We start from the raw sequence: 17,424 nt of genomic DNA, 5'->3' as shown, positions 1-17,424 counted from the left end.
ACTAGCGTTGTCACTGTTTCCCACATTCACTTCTTCTTCTTCGTCCTCTTGCACTGCTTGCTTCAACTTCTTATTCGGGATGCCAAGTTGCTCCATCAACGACCTCCTCTCAGCCACCGGCCTTTTGTCCACCTCTTAAATGGTGATGTACTCCCCACCACCCATATGATAGATGTTGCTGCGACGGAGGTTTTGCGCGTTGAAGATCATTCCACCCACGGGTTTAGCCATAGTCTGGCTCACATCTACCCCTTTCTTCACCAAAATCCAACTCAAGATCATACCATAGGGCAAACTCTGCCTATGGTTGGAGATGCAGAAATCCATATGCTTCAACATGAGGGCGGGCAAGTTAAACTTAACCTTGTGCTTAAGGAAATAGGCAAATGTGCAATCCAAGCTCCCAACATCCTTACTTTTGTTGTTGTTGGGCAACAAACTGTCCGATACGAGCATCACCAAAATCCTTTGCTCGGCAGTCAACCACTTCTTACTTGGCCTCGTGGCCATGGAGAATCCATCCTCTCTACCTAACAGGTAGCTCAGGTAATCCTTGTACCCCAGGGCTTGAGTCCCAATCCAGGCCTTACGGTTGTACTCCGATACACCGTTAGGGGTCAACTTTAGAAGTTTGGCCAAGCGGGCTTCACTCAAAGTCACTTTCACACCTCGAACCTCAGAGGTGATTTCCAATTTATCCCCATTCTTGGTGACTACCATGTGATGATAAAATTCTCTCACCAACTCGGGGTAGGTATCACATTTAATATCAAAAAACACCCCTAACAAGCCTTGGTACCTAAGCATCTCAATCACCTCCCTAGAAAATTGATCAGGTTCAAGGGCTTTACCTTCTAAGACGAGGTAATGATCATTATTCCATTTTACCCTCCTTGTATTAGCGAATCTTCTCGGCATTGTAGAAATGGTTCAAAGGAGCTGGGGGTGAAGCTTCTTCTTTCGGCGAACCAAACGGCGAGGCTACCGGTAGCGGGGTGTTGACGAGCGGACGATGGCTGTCGACGACAGGCGGCGGCTGATGGCAGGCTGACTGCGGGTGGCTGGCGGGCAACGTCGTCTGGTCGAGAGAGAGGGTCGGGGGTTTGGGTTTTTTTTTTTTTTTTTTTTTTTTTTTTTTTGCCGAGAGGGAGAGAGAGAGAGAGTTACGGGTGGGGGAAAAGAAGAAGAAAGAAAGAATGGTTTTAATTTGGGGGGTTTGGGTTAGGATTTTAATTAGGTAGAAAGAGTTAAAAGGTCGTGGATTTCAATAGGGTTCAAGAAACACCTGTGGCTTAGTGGTCAAGAGATTAGTCTAGAAAGAACGAGGTCCACTACAAAAAAAATGCGAAAATAGCGACAGACTGATTCCGTCGCAAAATAAGGAAAATCCGTCGCTAAAGTGTTTAGCGACGGAATTTGTCCGTCACAAAAACGCTCCTCGCTCCTCGCTAGAATCTAGCGACGCAATTTATTTCCCTCGCTACAATTAGTGACGGAATATTCCGTCGCTAAATTTCTTCCGGCGACGGATTTGATGACGAAATTTACAAGGGAATAACTACGGATTTTTCCGTCGCTATCGTCCGTCGCTACATTTAACGACGAAAATTGTCGTCGCTAATTTATTTTTATTATTTGAATTAAATGCCATTTAGCTACAATTTAGTGATGAAAATATCCGTCGCTAAATTTAACTACGGAAAAAATTCGTAGCTATTTCGTTGCCATTTTTTATTGTTATTAGGTATTTACTACAATTTTTGTCCCACGCACTAAATTTTTAAAAGTAAATATGTAAAATATCACATACTTGCATTAAACCTATAATATAATACTTCAACAATTTGTAAAATATATACTATATTAAAAAAAAAAAATCATTGTGCAATATTACATCGTTTGAAACAGTATGAAATATATTAATAAATATAAACTAATAATCTCCTAGGTTTTCAACATTTGAAGTGATTGGATATATGGTGGCGTTAACAGAAGCAAATCTCTCTAGCCATTTCAACCTTCCACTATATCCATACCATATACGGTAGTGCCTACTGAAAAACATTTCCATAGATCCCAAAGCCCATCGAATCACTTGGTTCAAACGATCTGAAAGATTAATAGGTGCAGAACCCCTTTAACGGCTGGCCTCTTGGGCATGCAATAAATTGATCGCCAACCACGGGCATGCATTTTGAATCCTGTAAGAATATCTTCTGTGACAGAACAATAAATTCATCCTATCTGCATAGGATCAATGAGAGTGTATATTAAGCAACCAAGCAAAAGGTAAGTTCCAAAAGCATCGATGAAACTACAATTTCTAGTCAAAAGTTTGTTAGTATATGCATTTTGAAAGAAATAAAAGTTGTGTTATAACAAAAATTTAGGACAAGTAATTTTCTATGCTCTAGAAGTTCAAATTAGAAGATTACCTTTTTTCTTTTTATTTATTTTTTCATTTTTTTAATATAAAATTTCACCCAAAACCCAATACACACAGAGTCATCTCATAACATCATTTAATAAGCTTCTAAAAGAAAGGCAACACAGATTCCATGTAAATTTTCCTGTCAAGAATCAGAGTATCAGATATTCTTTAAAATATGTTGTTTGCTCAAGTCTGTCAGTTTTCCATTTGCAAGTTAAGAATTGGTTATCCACTTTAAACTCTACAAAATATGATATTTATTCCATCTCAGGTTTTGAAATCCAGATGATAAGTTAATGTACATCTATGATTTGATTCCTCATTCATTGACAAACTTTATCTGAACTTTGAAGCAATTGGAAATGGAATAAACAATGACTTAGCTATAGAGACTGCAAAGGCAAGACCGCAAGAGTGGGTAAATTAATCCGAAATAATTAGTAGTTTCACCTGCCATAGAGACTGCAAAGGCAAAGTCAATTTTTTTAAACATCTATCTGCCAAAACATAAATACAGTAACATATTTTACTACATTACAATCATAAATAATTAGCAGTTTCACAAGCGTAAATGGGTAAATTAAATTAAAGCACGCCAATGCCTTAATTCAAACTATACCCCACCTTCAAAGAGAAACTATTGACAATGCATCTATTTTTCTGCAAGCTTCAGCATGGGAAATGAACTATTAAAAAGCCATGTGACCCAAAATCCCCAATTCTATTATGCTTAATCACCCTTTAAAATCCACTTATATGAAACCCAAAGTCATATGATTCTCAACTCTTAAGCATGTTGGAAATTGAGCAAAATGTTTGTAAGCTCCTCAAGAATATAGCAAATACTAAAAATCACGAAATCTTTCTTGTTTTCTAAGTATTTTTTACTTTGTTTTATTCAATATTTAATCAATATACTATCTAGTACCTAGGATTAGAAATAATGTAGAGCTATCAGAAAATGGAGCAAAATTAGTAGTAGCAAGATAGCAGCAGTCAGCAGAAGCAGAAATAGTAGTAGTCAAAAAAATTAAACTAAAAATGAACAGAGAGTCAGAGACTTCATTGTTAAAGACAAATAATTAAACTAACCAAATATATTAAAATTTACCTTGATTCCTTAAAGAGGACTGGACGAAGAAACGAAGGAGTTGGTGAGTTGCGGTCTTGAGTAGCTGACTGTGTTGTAGTGAGGTCTGACCGTTTGGCATCTGAGGATGTGAGGAGCGGAGGGCAGAGGGCGGAGGGTGTGAGGCGGTAGAGACGAGGGAGAAAACAGTGTGATTGTGAGAGCCGAGAGATGAGGGCGGAATCCAACGAAAGAGTGGAGAAGCCGAAAGTAGAATATGGAGTAACTGAGATGTAGAAGGGACGAATTTTTGGATTGGACGGCCGACGGCGAGGTGGAGACCGGCAAAGGAGCCCAAATGGCAGAGGCAGAGAGGAGACCATGAACTAGGGTTAGGGAGAGACAGATTTTTGAATAACTTAGGAATTATTAATTATGCAGACAAGAGATCATGAATTAGGAATTTAGGAATATTAATATTAATGAATTAATAAATTAATAAATTTTGTAACGTTAGCGACGAATATATTAATCCGTCGCTAATCTTGGAAATAAATATTCTTTTAATAAATTCGCTTGTAAATTTAGTGACGGATTTTTAATTCCGTCGCTAATATTCTTTTTAAAAAATTCTCCTTTATAAATCCAGTGACGGATTTGAGAATCCATTTCTATATAACGATGGATTCAAAAATCCGTCGCTATATAGCAACGGATTCAAAAATCCGTCGCTAAAATATTATAACAAAAGCAACAATGTAAATATAAATCCGTCGCTAATCTATAGCAATTAAAATCATGGAGTCAACCCTAAAAAATATATCGCAAATCCGTCGTAAATTCATCACTATTTTTTGCGCTAAAATTAGCTACGTATTTAGTAACGGAAATATTCCGTCGCTAATCCGTTGCTAATCCGTCGCTAAATGTTAATTTGACAAAACACATAAAATCCGTCGCTAAGTTGTTGTTATTCCGTCACTAATTTAACAACGGAATAGGTCTGTCGCTAAATCCATCACTATTTAGGCATTTTTTTGTAGTTGTCTAGGGTGGGTTCGAGACTCCTAGGTTACGCTTAACTTATTTTAAGGTTCTTAATTTAACTTCCTTATGGTCTCTAAAGTTTCATTACTACCAAACTTAGGCTGAGACTAAAAGTCCTAAGTTAAACTTCCTAGTCGGACCTTTAAATTACTCAGGCATTAATGCTAAAGTCTAGCAAATTCCAAAGGAAACCATTAATTGTTCTAATTAGCTCTATGGTAAAGGGGATAGGTTCAGAAAGGGTTACCTGTAAGGTCCTCGTCTCCTATGGCTACGACTTCGGCTTCGGTTTCGGCTTCGGCTCATGATAAACACTTTCCCTTGGGGTGGTCCAAGCCTTCCAGTAGGTGCTCCATAGCGTCCTCTGTGACACCCCAAAATCCAAATTCGATTAACAGATTAATTAAGTAATTAATCCTATACTAATTAATTCCTAAAATCCTGAAAATTCAATACTTGGGGACTAATAATTGACTAGTCAACCCCAAAGTCAAAGTTGTACCTTGGGCTTTGTAAGGAGTTCCCTTGTCCCTTACATTTCCTAATGTTAGTAAGGGTATTCTTGACCTTTCACATGGTGTTAGTATTGTAACCTAACCTAGTAGACCATCTTCATTCTATCCCTACACTTTTCTAAAAATCTAGCTCCACCCTCTCTCTAAAAGGTGAGTAGCTTTTCTTCCAAGCCAAGTTGGAACCTTGCCAAGATTTCAAGAGTTGCTTCCAAGATTCAACCTTTCCTATATTTGGGCATCTAGGAGGGTAAGATCTAAGTTCATCTTGTGTTTTTGGTTTTATCTAAGGTGTCTTTTCTTAAAGATAGGATCTTTATGATCTTTTGGTTTGTTCTTGAAGTGGGTTTGGAAAGTGAGCCTTGTGAGGAGCTTGTTGAGGTGTAAAGTGAAGTCTTTAGTCTACAAGAGGTAACCCATGTTCTACAAAACCTATTTTGCTTACCTATATGTGATTTCTTGGATTCTACATGTGTTTTGCTATGAAATGTGAGTGTTGATGCATGATCTTGTGAAAATGCATATCTAGAGCTTGTGTTTAGGGTTCATTTGTGCCATTGCTTGGCATTTCCTTTGATTCAAATGATTTTGTTGTATTTGGTGAGATTTGACATGTTTTGGACTTGAATTTGAGTTTGGAGAGAAAAATCCCCGAAGGGATTATTTTGTACAGGTATATGTACCCGCGGGCGGAAAGACGGGTAGAGCTCCAACCCGCCGCCCACCCGCGGGGAACGTAAGCCGTTGGGTAGTGTACCCGCGGGCGGAACCACGGGTGGGAGCCTACCCGTGGGTCCACCCGCGGGGAACACTGTGGTGTTTGATTGGGATTTGTTCCCCGTGATTCTTTTGACTCGGTATTTGGTCTTTGGACTTCCCGATGTTCTTTTGTGGAACTATTTGAGTGTCTTCTTGATGTGTCGTATGTCTAGAACTATATGGTAGGATTCCATGTAGGTTTTGGTGTCGTGAATTGTGCTAAGTGTTCAACATTGTGTTTCATTGAACCGTGATGAGTCTTGTGTGTTCTTCGGAACTATCTTTGGTTTACCCGTTTGATAAGCATGCTAGTTCGGTGTTTAAATGCTAGCGTGTGTGTTGTTTGTACCTTCCTATTGGTTGATGATAACTTGTGTTATTCGTCGTTGTTGTTGTTGGGCTGTGACCCATTCTTTGATTGAGTATGGTTTCATATCTTCGTTGTGATCCGTTGATTGATTCCTGTTGTGGTTTGATGTGTGAGTGGCTTTACCTGGATTGCACGATTAGTGGTATGGGACACTAGTCACCAAGGTATTGCTGCGGTCCTCGTGGTGGCCGTGACGTGATTATGGAGTTGTGGCCTTTGTGTAAGGTTCACGTGATTCTTGGGTGGCATGTGTTGCCGTGTGTGTGTGTACGGTACCCTCGTGTACTATGAAATTGGTGGTCTCGTTGGTGGTCGTTGGTGGGGGACGACGGTCCCAGGAGGGAAAAGGTTGGACAGGGAATTGAAGCATGTGCTCCATCTCAACTAAAAGTCTAAGTTGGTAGTTGGATTGCACGTTAATGGCTATATGCTCACACGCCCCCTCACATGTGCGGTGGGTTCCAAGCAACACGTAGACCGGTAAACCGTAGTCGCTTACGAGTGGCGTTAGGATTCGAACCCATGACCTTTGGTCTGGCTCTGATACCAAATTGAAGCATGTGCTCCATCTCAACTAAAAACCTAAACTGGTAGTTGGATTGCACGTTAATGGCTATATGCTCACACATGGGTCCTAGAGGTAATGGTTGGAAGAAGATACAAGGTTGGGGGTAGCTATAAGGTTGGAACCGGGCATAAGGAAGGCATATCAACTCGTGATGGGTGATGTCACGAGGGCTTGTGTAGCCGTGGTTATGAGTTCTCTTTCTTGTGACGTGTGTAGTCACAAGGGCATGTGATGCCATTGGTCTTGTCGTTATCTTTTGTGTTGTGGTTATCCTTTGTGGTTTTGGGGATGTGTTCCCGTATCCTTGTCGAGAGTGTTGAGTCTTGTGTTGACTATTGATCTTGGTTTTGACTTATATACTTATGTATTCCGTTTCGAAAATGGCTTTACAACTTATATCTTACTTATGTATGTTATTTCACATGTATTTGTGGGTTACCAGCTTTATTCGCTGACCGGGCGTCGCCCCATGTTTTATTGTGTTCTTTCCGGTGATGTCTAGGCGAGTGCGCAGTCTAGTGCCTATTAGCATAGCTCTCTCGTTGGTTTATGGCCTGTGTGCCTACCTAGTTGTAGACTGTTGAGATCTTTTGGATAGTTGTAAACAATGCAGATTCTGCCGTAGCGTTCATCTTTGTTGGTGAACGTGGCATAACACCCCATGACTTGAATTTTTATTTATCCAATTATCTTTTAGTCTTCCGCTGTGTTTGTTGTTTAGTTGTGTTATCTGCATGTGTTAAGGTTTTGATTAGCCTATTTTAGGGGGTGTTACATCCTCGGTTGCTCATATTTCCTTGTTGCCCTGTAGACGGTGGCCTTGCACTTACAGGTTGGTTGTTAGGCGCCGCTTGCTCGGACCGGTACCTACACTCATAGGATTTGTGGCCCTTTTCCCCACAATTGTAGCATTGCACGACGTTTCCCTGGCAATCATTTCCCAGGTGATCCTTGCCACATCTCCTACAAAGGGTTTGCCTCCCTCTGGCCTCGTTGTTTCCTCTAGGTGGTCCTTGGGCTTGCTGAAAAGCCACTCTAACATTGGAATTGTTCCTTGGCCTTTTGAAGTTAGAACCTCCACCTCTATCGTTCTTTCTCTTTGCTTGCCCTTAGGCTCCACGTTGCAACAGCTGAATCCGATAAAGATCGGCGGCACTGATGTAGGCTTCGTTGAGAGTCCTTATGTAACACCCCACTTTTCTTAAACCTTATTAACAATACTTAAAAGAAAGAAACTAATCAAGCCAGTAGATAGCATTATAAGCTTAATAGTGAAAATTCAAGAGGTGTCACCGCAACAATCACCACACACGGTGATTGCACATGCAAGGAAAAGATCTAAACAACGTCAAACTTAACTAACTTTAAACAAACTTGGGGAACAAAACCTCGGTGTCCAACACCATCCTAAAACATCTAACAGATCTACAACCAATTCTCAACAAACATAACTGAAAAGAGTTTAGACTACAACTACCACTCTAAGCTAAGCTAGTCTAACTCGATCCCTCTCAACAACTGGGCCCACCTGAAAGGGGTTAACAAACAAGCAAGTAGAAAAACAACCCGTTAGCACGAAGCTAAGTATAACGCCACTCAACCCTGTAAAGTACTATAGCATATACTTTTGGAAAACATTTGTCACATACACTTATATCAAGCATTCTCAATCACTTTAAACGACAACTCAAATATACTCAAAACTAATTTTATATGCTTGCAACCTAATTATCAAATAGGTATTCTTTCTCAATTATTTAACTCATCAACAATCTCATGCTTTCACATATAAAACTTATCATGGCGAAATACATTACTCATGCTCAACTTATGGGTAAATATACTTAAACTTTAACACGCAATCTCATGCTATCAAGATAATCAGTAAATGACAATATAAAGTCATGCTTCTCCTCATACTTTCGTGCAACACGTGCAAATCATTTAATCATGCAATAAAATGAGCATGATGCTTTAGTATACATATAGATAGATATACATATACACACTTTCTTTAGTAACAAGGAACTCTTGTTCGAAGGAGGTTTCTTAGAGTCACAATGGTTCGCTTTTCACTTCTTTCTCTTGAGTCACACAGACTCGCTTTCTTTCTTTCTTTTGAGTCATGTTGACTCGCTTTCTTTCTTTCTTTACTTTTACTCGTGGGCGAGGTAGGAACTTCACCATAATGTGAACAGACCTATCTGGGCTCGGCATCTAGCCAGCCTAATACTCATCTCGCCCACAGAACCACTCTCTTGGTTCTTCTCTCAAACTCTATGGAATCAGGTATCGTACTTGTCAGTGTGCACACCCCCTAACCGGGATTCCAAGCCCGGCATGTAGTATCCTACCTAGTAACTCGGAAATATCGACCTCGTTACTTCACATCGGATCGCGATGTCCGTTTCTTTCTCAACTTTCTTTCTTTCTCTTTCTTCCGAAAGGACATAGTCCAAACGGGCCTCCAAAACCTCGGATTACTCACACTAGATACATATAGATATAACTCATGCACTTCAATCTCATGCAATAACTTATGCAAACTTATGCATAAAGCTTCACAACAACTTTTCTTTTCTCACAAATTGGAAATCAAATATCATGCAACTTCTCAATGCAACTAGATAATGATTTTCCAAAATAGATATAGGTTTTTGAAAGAATTCTTAGGCTTACTTAGAGCCACTAATGCACTTTAGTTCGTGATATGCTAAACATGCTCTTTACTATAAAAGAATGCTTTAACTTCTCTTTCACTGTGATTTAAGCCAACAAGGTGATACTTCATGCTTATCACTTAATACTTAGCAAAATGTCTTAGCAAATACTTGACAAGTATTGATCATGCTCTTTGAACTCAATATAAACTTCATGCTTTAGTAATTCACTTCACTGTAATCAAATGAGTTCATGTACTGTACAAACCAAATATCTCATATACTTGACAAAATTCTCAATAACTCACAATGGATATTTAGACATGCTAATTAAGCAAAACTTAACAAATAGTGATCATGCTTCTCAATCCTACAATCAAATAATGATCATGCTTCTCATTCAAATGGCTAAGCTTAAAACATTTCAAATTTCCTTCTCTGTAAATCATACACAGTGCACTTCAATAGTCAATTTCAACACAAATTCTACTGTAATTTAAGAATTTCAACTCCAAATTCAACGAAATCAATTTCTACTAGTGCGTCGTAACGAGCCCGAGTGTCCGAGCCTCAAGGGCCCGTGAGTCCTGGTCCGAACGACACGTAGCTGAGCCACAGAGGGCCCGACCACTACACTGGTTTGGCCTGGCGGAGCTTGGCTCCGCCAAGCAGCAGCCTTGGGCCACGCTTCTAGTTGAGAACCGTGCCCAAGGGCCGGCTCTCCACGGGGCTTGCCGACGGTCCATGCCTAGGACCGTTGGCTAGCTCCGTGACTCAGCCTGGTGCACAGACAGTGTGCACCAGAGACTCCCTTCTTCTCCTGCAACAATCTTTGAGCAATCCAACACTCCCAAATCCTCAACAACACAATCATAGATCAACAATAGATCTCTAAATAGCTCAACAACATCAATAATCTAGCATTTCTAAGCATTTATACAACAATCTAGACTTCACAGGGTCAAAATAAAGCTTATTGGGAGTCCATGGGTTATACCTTTGTTGCCTATTCCTCTTGTTGGGATTCCTCTTTCTTCCCAAGTCATCCACTACCCCTTCACCACCTAAACACCTCAAACAAGCCACACAATAACCCTTAAGAACCAGAATCTCAGAGATGGAAAGCTAGGAACGGAAGCTAGAAGGAAATGGATGAATGGATGAGATTTAGCCTAGAAACTTACTGTGTTTCTCTTAGTTTTCTTGTAGAGCTCTTGGTGGGGAAGACAAGGATGGAATCAAGAGGCAAATGGCTGCTAACTATTCATTTCATAGTGGCTCAAAACCCTAGGAAGATCAACAATGATTGGTGGAGGGCAAAATTGTAATTTGATTGACTCTTTAAATGCATCAGACAAAGGAAATGGAGTCTTGTGGTTCACCAAACAACATGGACCAAAGTCTAGATAGGTAGTTTTAAAATAGTTTGGGGTCAAAATGTATTTTTCCAAAAATACGTTCTAGATAACCACTTGTTTTAGGTTTCTCAGATTTCTCCCAGTTCCACTCAGATTGTCTTTTGGGTCAAAAACTTGGTACGCGATGTACCCGAGAATTTAGGATTTTAGTAATAAAATAAGTCCCGGTGTTGAATTCATTTAAAACATAATATAAAATAATTAATTCAAACACCGTTTTCATCACAAAAATTTTGGTAGAGTGAAAAAATGGCTATTTTGGAATTTCTTAAAACCGAATTTATAAAATTAAATTTAGGGTTGTCACACCTTGGCTTGTTCACGGTCAAGGCTTTCCTAGCCTCATAGTTGAGCCCAGTAACAAATTTCTCCACCTTAGTTGTCTCCGTACGGACCAACACGTGGGCGAAGCGAGCCAACTCTAAGAACCTTTTGTGGTACTCTACCACTGAAGAGAATCCTTGCTTTAAGTGAAGGAACTCTTCGTACATAGTTGCCCTCACATGCGCGGGATAAAAGCGTTCTCGTAGCTTGTCCTTCAGAGCTTCTCAGTTGAAACCCGGTTCTTGCCTACAGACTGGCCTTCATGAATCCACCATAATTCAGCCTCGTGCCCAAAGTAAAACGATGCCAACTCGACTCGACGCTCTTCTGGCAATCCACCACTTCGAAGATCTTATCGAATGTCCGGACACATTCCTCAAGTATCGCAGGGTTTTCTTCCCCGGCAAAGATGGGAGGACGATGAACTGACACTTAACGAGCTATGTCGCGGCTCCCATTTGGTGGAGGGTGGTTGTTGTTGTTGAGGAGAGCGTTGCTTAGTGTCTAGGCGATCTGAGTGAATTGATGCAGGTTATGAGCCAACTGTTCGTTAGTAGGCGTCTCAGGAGTTCTTGCACGGTTTCTTAGTGGTTCCATCTCAGATTCTACAGGGTCAACATAAGTTATATATATATTATAAGAAAATCAGTTGAGACTTGGGAATACATAAGGATAATCCTAACAACTCTAGCTTTAAAATCATAACATTAACCAATTGGAGGGTACACTCATCACCTAATCAAACTCATGACATACCAATAGGATTGACACGATAAAACAACGATAAGAGACAAGAATAACAAATCGTAACCAAGTTACAGGTTCCAAGTTCTAACCTTATGCCACAATCCAACCTTTACTCCACTCCATCTTTATAACAGTTCCTGCCTTTACCTCCGAGACCACCCTGTACACCAATCCAACCTTATCCCTCGGGAGCCATGCTCCCCACCTGCTTTTCCGTCAGCTTTTCATAACATAATCATAATAGCACACGCAGCGCCATATCATAAGCACACGCAGTGCAATATACTGCCAATCATTTTGAGCATGCAACTCATTACCGCCAATCTCCTTACATTCATCACACATAGATATCAACATAACATTCAAGGCTCAAAACTAGCCTATTCAAGGATAATCAAGGGCGAAATACAACATATGTACAAGCATACGATGATAAGTGAAACCAAGACAACAATAAGACTCATAAAAACATCATAGAGTTTACTTTAATCCAACGAATTACAAGGTTGGACCAACGTACATCAATCAAAACTCGCAAACCCTATTACGGTACTTAGGACATCGTTCTAGACTTACGGGACATCAAGGAAGACATTCACGTACATGGGGAATGACCAACGGAGGCCAACAAATCACCGCACGTCACGTACCAGCGGGTGGTACGGAGGGTGGATGGCCACCCACCGGCCCCCCGCCGGATGCACACCACTGTTCAAGCGGGTGGTACCTCTGCTGAGGCGAAATTTCCCACTTCGGCAATTTACCAAGAATACAAAATTTCAAGTCCAAACACATCAAAACTCACATCAACAATAATAGGGGCTTGAATACATGGAGTAGCTCAAAGAATAGTACTAACAAACCTTAAACACAAGCTCTATCAAGGCATAATCACAAGACAACGCATTCAATCTTTCAAGGATACCAATAAATCATAATATTGCAAAGAAAATAGGTTTTGTAAGACATGGGTTACCTTCTTAGCCTATTCAAACCTCTCACAATTCCAAAGATCCTTCTTGAGTCCTCTTCCAAGAGATCTTCTTTAAACCAACAAAAACCTACCAAACAAAAGGGAAAAACTTAGATAGAATCTATAACACCATAACATAGAACCATAAACTTCTATTACTTACCTTTCCTAAGCTTGGTGATGGGGAAAGGTCTAAACTTGGTAGCTTTCAATGGTGGAAAAGATGGAGAACTCTTTGGCTAGGTTTTGGGGGAGGGGATTTTCGAGCAAGAGAGATGAGAGATAGGGTTCCATTGCTTTCCAATTTCTTTTAACTAGTTTAGGATTCCCCAGGGAAATCTGAGAAGTATGTGGGCCCTCTAAAAGGCTCAAAGGCTTTATCTTAAACAAACGGCCTAAGGTCCAAAGTCATTAAGTCAAGGTCCAACCCATTGACCATATCAATAAATTAAGGGATTTGGGTCAAACATGGTTCCCTTAACCATATTTAAAGGAGATAATTAGAATAATGATGCAGAATTTATAAATTAATTAAATCATTAATTCGGGTTTAAAGGATAAATTTACGGGGTGTCACAATCTTTTTTTCGTGTCTTTGGGTATCTATGTTATCCATATCTCAGACCATATAATCGTCACAAAATTTCGTACCGTTCCTCTCCATGTGTCTTCTGAGGGTATCCTGAGTCATTCCGGGGGTATAGGTGCATGGACTTACAACTAACAAGATTTATGTGTGCAGGCATGTGAGGTTTGATGAGATAGTCTACCCCTTTGCTACTAAAATTAATTTGCAGGCATCTCCTCCAGTACAGATCAGTCCATGGGCTGAATGAGTCTTTTACCCTACTGCAGTCATCACTGCTCCGCCTGAGCAGTCGCCCGGCAGAATCGACGCCAGCTCCGGCGACGATACTGCCGCATCACCGTCGCCTCAGTAACCCGCCGCCAAGCAAGCTGGCCTGCCCGAACATCGGCCAACGGACCACACCGTCCAGCCGGCTGCTCTGCTTCATGGACGTCCTCGAGGTAAAACCGTGAAGTCCACTGTTTGAACTCACGTAATGAGTACTCGGAGTCGATCTCAGTCTCTACCATCTGCTTTAATGATACATGTTTGTTCTTCGGATCCCATTTGTTACACTCAGGCAGTTAAATACTCGGAATGGCATGAAGCCATAGATCAATAATTTAATGTTTTTCTTCAGAATCAAACATGGTCTCTCGTACCATCACAGGCAGGTCTGAATATTATTGGGTGTATGATAGGAATATTTTTGTAAGTTTTGATGAGCCAAATGTACTTTAGATCCCCTTAGTTTTTAGGTCTTTTAGTACAAGCATCATAAATCAGAATATCGAGTCAAAAGGAATCTACCATATGAAGAACAAAATTAATTTTGGTCTTACAAGTATTCATCCGAGAAAGAAGCATAAAGGAACGGCGTTGCAAGAAATGATTGGATGAGCCTAACGGCGAAATGGTAGAAGTCCTCACTTAAAATGATCATACTTGAGATCGATTCCCCCCAAAGACTTATTTTTACAAGTCAAGAATTCGGACAAGCACAATGCTTTTAAAGGAGCTCGATGCGGACAAGCACAATGTTCTCAAAGGAGCACAATGTCCTTAACAAGCACAATGTGTACAAGCAAGATGTGCCAAAGGAGCACAATGTCTTTAAATAAGCACGATGTGTCCAAAGGAGCACAATGTGACCAAATCAGAGAAGCACAATGTTCAAGTCAAACAAGCAAGAAGTGCCTCAAGCAAGAAGTGCCTAAGTCAAAGGAGCACAATGTGGCAAAGAAGCAAGATGATCTGAAAATGGATAAATTCGAAGGAATTTATTTTGAATCAGCCTACATGCCACAAGAATCCAAAATTGCTTGAAGATATTTATCAGAACGGAAAAAATATTTATGAAGACATGAATATAAAAACTTATCCTAGAAATAAATTCTATCAGAAGAATTTATTTCAAAGATTCGTTGGAAATTCAAATTGACAACAAAAATAATATTTTAAGAAACAACTTGAAAATCAAGTTGAGATAAAATATTATTTTGTCAGGCAAGTTGACAATCAAATCAAAATTGAAGATCTACTATTGTCAACAATATCAGGCTATGAAGATTCAAATTTCAAATATCAAATTATCCCACTCCAACGGATATATTTGATTGCCTATAAAAAGCCATGAAGACTTGAAGAAATATAGAGGTGAATACAAAAAATACGAACAAGTGAATACACACGAGATAAGAAGTGCAGGTGCTCAAATATTCTTAGAGACTTTGTCTGAATAGTCTCAAAACTAGTTAGAGAGAGATACAGTTACCTTTGTATTTGTAATTGTTAGAAGAGTATAGCTGTGTGCAAAATACTCTTGTGAGTGTAGCTGTGTGCAAAACACTCGTAGTTGCTAAGTGTAGCTGTGTGCAAGACACTTAGTTGGCGTTGAGTATAGCTGTGTGCGAAATACTCGGAGTTGAGTGTAGCTGTGTGCGAGACACTCGGAGTTGGGTGTAGCTGTGTGCAAGACATCCGGAAGAAGTGCTTGTGTAGCGCTTATTCACTATTGTAACTGTGTGTGAAAAATAGTGAATTACTCCTAGAAGTGAATGGAGTAAAGTGGACTAGGAAGATTACGCCACTTCCGAACCACTATAAATTGCCTCTCTCATTTACATACTGCACTTACATAATTTGCTCTATATATCTATCTTATCCGACTAACCCGTTTACTATTCACAGTTAATCTTAATCCTTCGGGTTTAGTGTGTTTTCACGTATGCATGTGACTCAAACTTCTCAAGCTTAAATATTGAATTATTCTAAGCAAGTTTGACGTGTTGCATGTAACATTCGTCATACGGTCGACGTGATACGATATCTTATTTATAGTCTTGAATATTATTGTTACATATTGAGTGAACCATCTCCTTTAAATATTCAAGATATCCACTTCATCATCTCACCTCATTTAAACTTGCTATACACGTGCATGTAATTCAAATTATCAATTGGGCATAACTCTTTACACTTATTTATTCCGATGTGCAGTTCAAACTTTATTTTACTTGTTACTTAGAGTTGAAGTTGCCAAAGAGTTATTTATTTCGAAAAAGCTTGAAAGTCTATTCACCGCCCCCCCCCCCCCCCCTCTAGACTTTCACCACCCTATCGGGACCAACAGTGTAAGTGGGTCATTCGTACAAAGCGGAAGGCAGATGGCTCTATTGAGTGGCATAAAGAAAGACTTGTAGCAAAAGGGTTCAATCAGGTTGCTGGACAAGATTTCTTTGATACTTTCAGTCCAGTGGTTAAGCTAACTACAGTCAGGTTAATTCTTTCTCTGACTTTATCACCTGGGTGGACTATTAGGCAACTTGATATTCATAATGCCTTGTTAAATGGAAATCTATCTGAAATTGTGTACATGAAGCTAAGCAACCACCTGGTTATATTGATGCTCAGTATCCAAATCATATTTGCTTACTGGAAAGGTCTCTTTACGGATTAAAACAGACACCTAGGGCTTGGTTTAATTGTTTACACACCTTCTTACTATCTATTGGTTTTGAGGCATCAAAAACGGATGTGTCCTTGTTTTACCACTCACAGGGATCTGATTGTGTATATCTGTTAGTTTATGTGGATGGTATACTTATGATGGGGAGTGATCCGGATCTAGTTACTCAGTTACTATCAAAACTTTTTACTATTTTTAAAATTAGAGATCTTGGTGAACCTGGATTTTAATTTTTTCTTGGGATTGAGACAATTAAATGCAGTAATGGAATTTTGCTTTCACAACAGAGATACATGAATGACATTTTAAAACGTGCTGGAATGGCAGAATGTAAAACACTGTCTACTCCTATTTCTAATTCAAAAGTCATGGGCATTGATACAACCTTACATGACGATCCTACACAGTACAGGAGTTTGGCTGGTGTGTTACAATATTTAACTGTCACTCGTCCTGATCTTTCCTTTGTAGTCAATCAGTTGTGTCAACACATGCATGCTCCTACAGTCTCTCACTGGGAGCAATTAAAAAGAGTTTTGAGGTATGTTAAAGGAACTGTTACTTCTGGTTTTCTAGTCAAACAGTCATCTTCAAGGGAAATTCATGCCTTCTCTGATTCTGACTGGGTCGGCTGTCCAGATGATAGAAAATCTGCAAGTGGCTTTGCTGTGCTTCTTGGTTCTAATATTGTGTCCTGAGTCTGCTAGAAACAAAGAACTGTTGCTAGATCTTCCACTTAGGTTGAATATAAAGCTCTAGCATATGTTTGTGCTGAGGTAATTTGGATTATGTCACTTTTGCGAGAAATGCATGTTCCAAGTATTTCTGTCCCTAAATTATGGTGTGACAATCTTGGGGCTACGTATATGTGTGCTAATCCCATATTTCATGCGCGCACCAAACACGTAGAGATAGACTATCATTTTGTGAGAGATAGAGTTGCTGCTGGAGAAATTCAAGTCAATTTCATCTCAACAAAAAATCAACTTGCAGACATATTTACTAAAGCA

At 39.8% G+C, this 17,424-nt stretch overlaps 2 protein-coding genes across 3 annotated transcripts; one reads left to right on the top strand and one right to left on the bottom strand.

Annotated features, from left to right (window-relative positions):
* Window positions 1-1,888: 1,888 nt before the first annotated feature.
* Window positions 1,889-3,907, bottom strand: LOC109187750. 2 transcript variants are annotated; one of them, XM_019338060.1, is made up of 3 exons: window positions 3,543-3,907; window positions 2,882-2,893; window positions 1,889-2,244 (listed from the first exon to the last, which is right to left on the bottom strand). In XM_019338060.1, exons 1-3 carry the CDS (start codon window positions 3,881-3,883, stop codon window positions 2,241-2,243), a joined length of 357 nt encoding a protein of 118 aa, XP_019193605.1. In that variant the 5' UTR covers window positions 3,884-3,907; the 3' UTR covers window positions 1,889-2,240. The 2 variants fall into 2 exon arrangements, with proteins under 2 accessions (XP_019193605.1, XP_019193614.1); XM_019338069.1 differs by lacking the exon at window positions 2,882-2,893.
* A 12,827-nt stretch (window positions 3,908-16,734) lies between these two features.
* LOC109188220 (uncharacterized mitochondrial protein AtMg00810-like) lies at window positions 16,735-17,112 on the top strand. Its single transcript, XM_019338805.1, has one exon. The coding sequence runs from the start codon at window positions 16,735-16,737 to the stop codon at window positions 17,110-17,112; it is 378 nt and encodes a 125-aa protein (XP_019194350.1).
* Window positions 17,113-17,424: the final 312 nt, after the last annotated feature.

This window comes from Ipomoea nil, unplaced genomic scaffold (genome assembly GCF_001879475.1).
Source record: "Ipomoea nil cultivar Tokyo-kokei standard unplaced genomic scaffold, Asagao_1.1 scaffold0191, whole genome shotgun sequence".
Lineage (NCBI taxonomy): Eukaryota > Viridiplantae > Streptophyta > Magnoliopsida > Solanales > Convolvulaceae > Ipomoea > Ipomoea nil.
The sequence above is the reverse complement of the archived record's forward strand: the minus strand, read 5'-3'. Positions and strand labels throughout refer to the sequence as shown.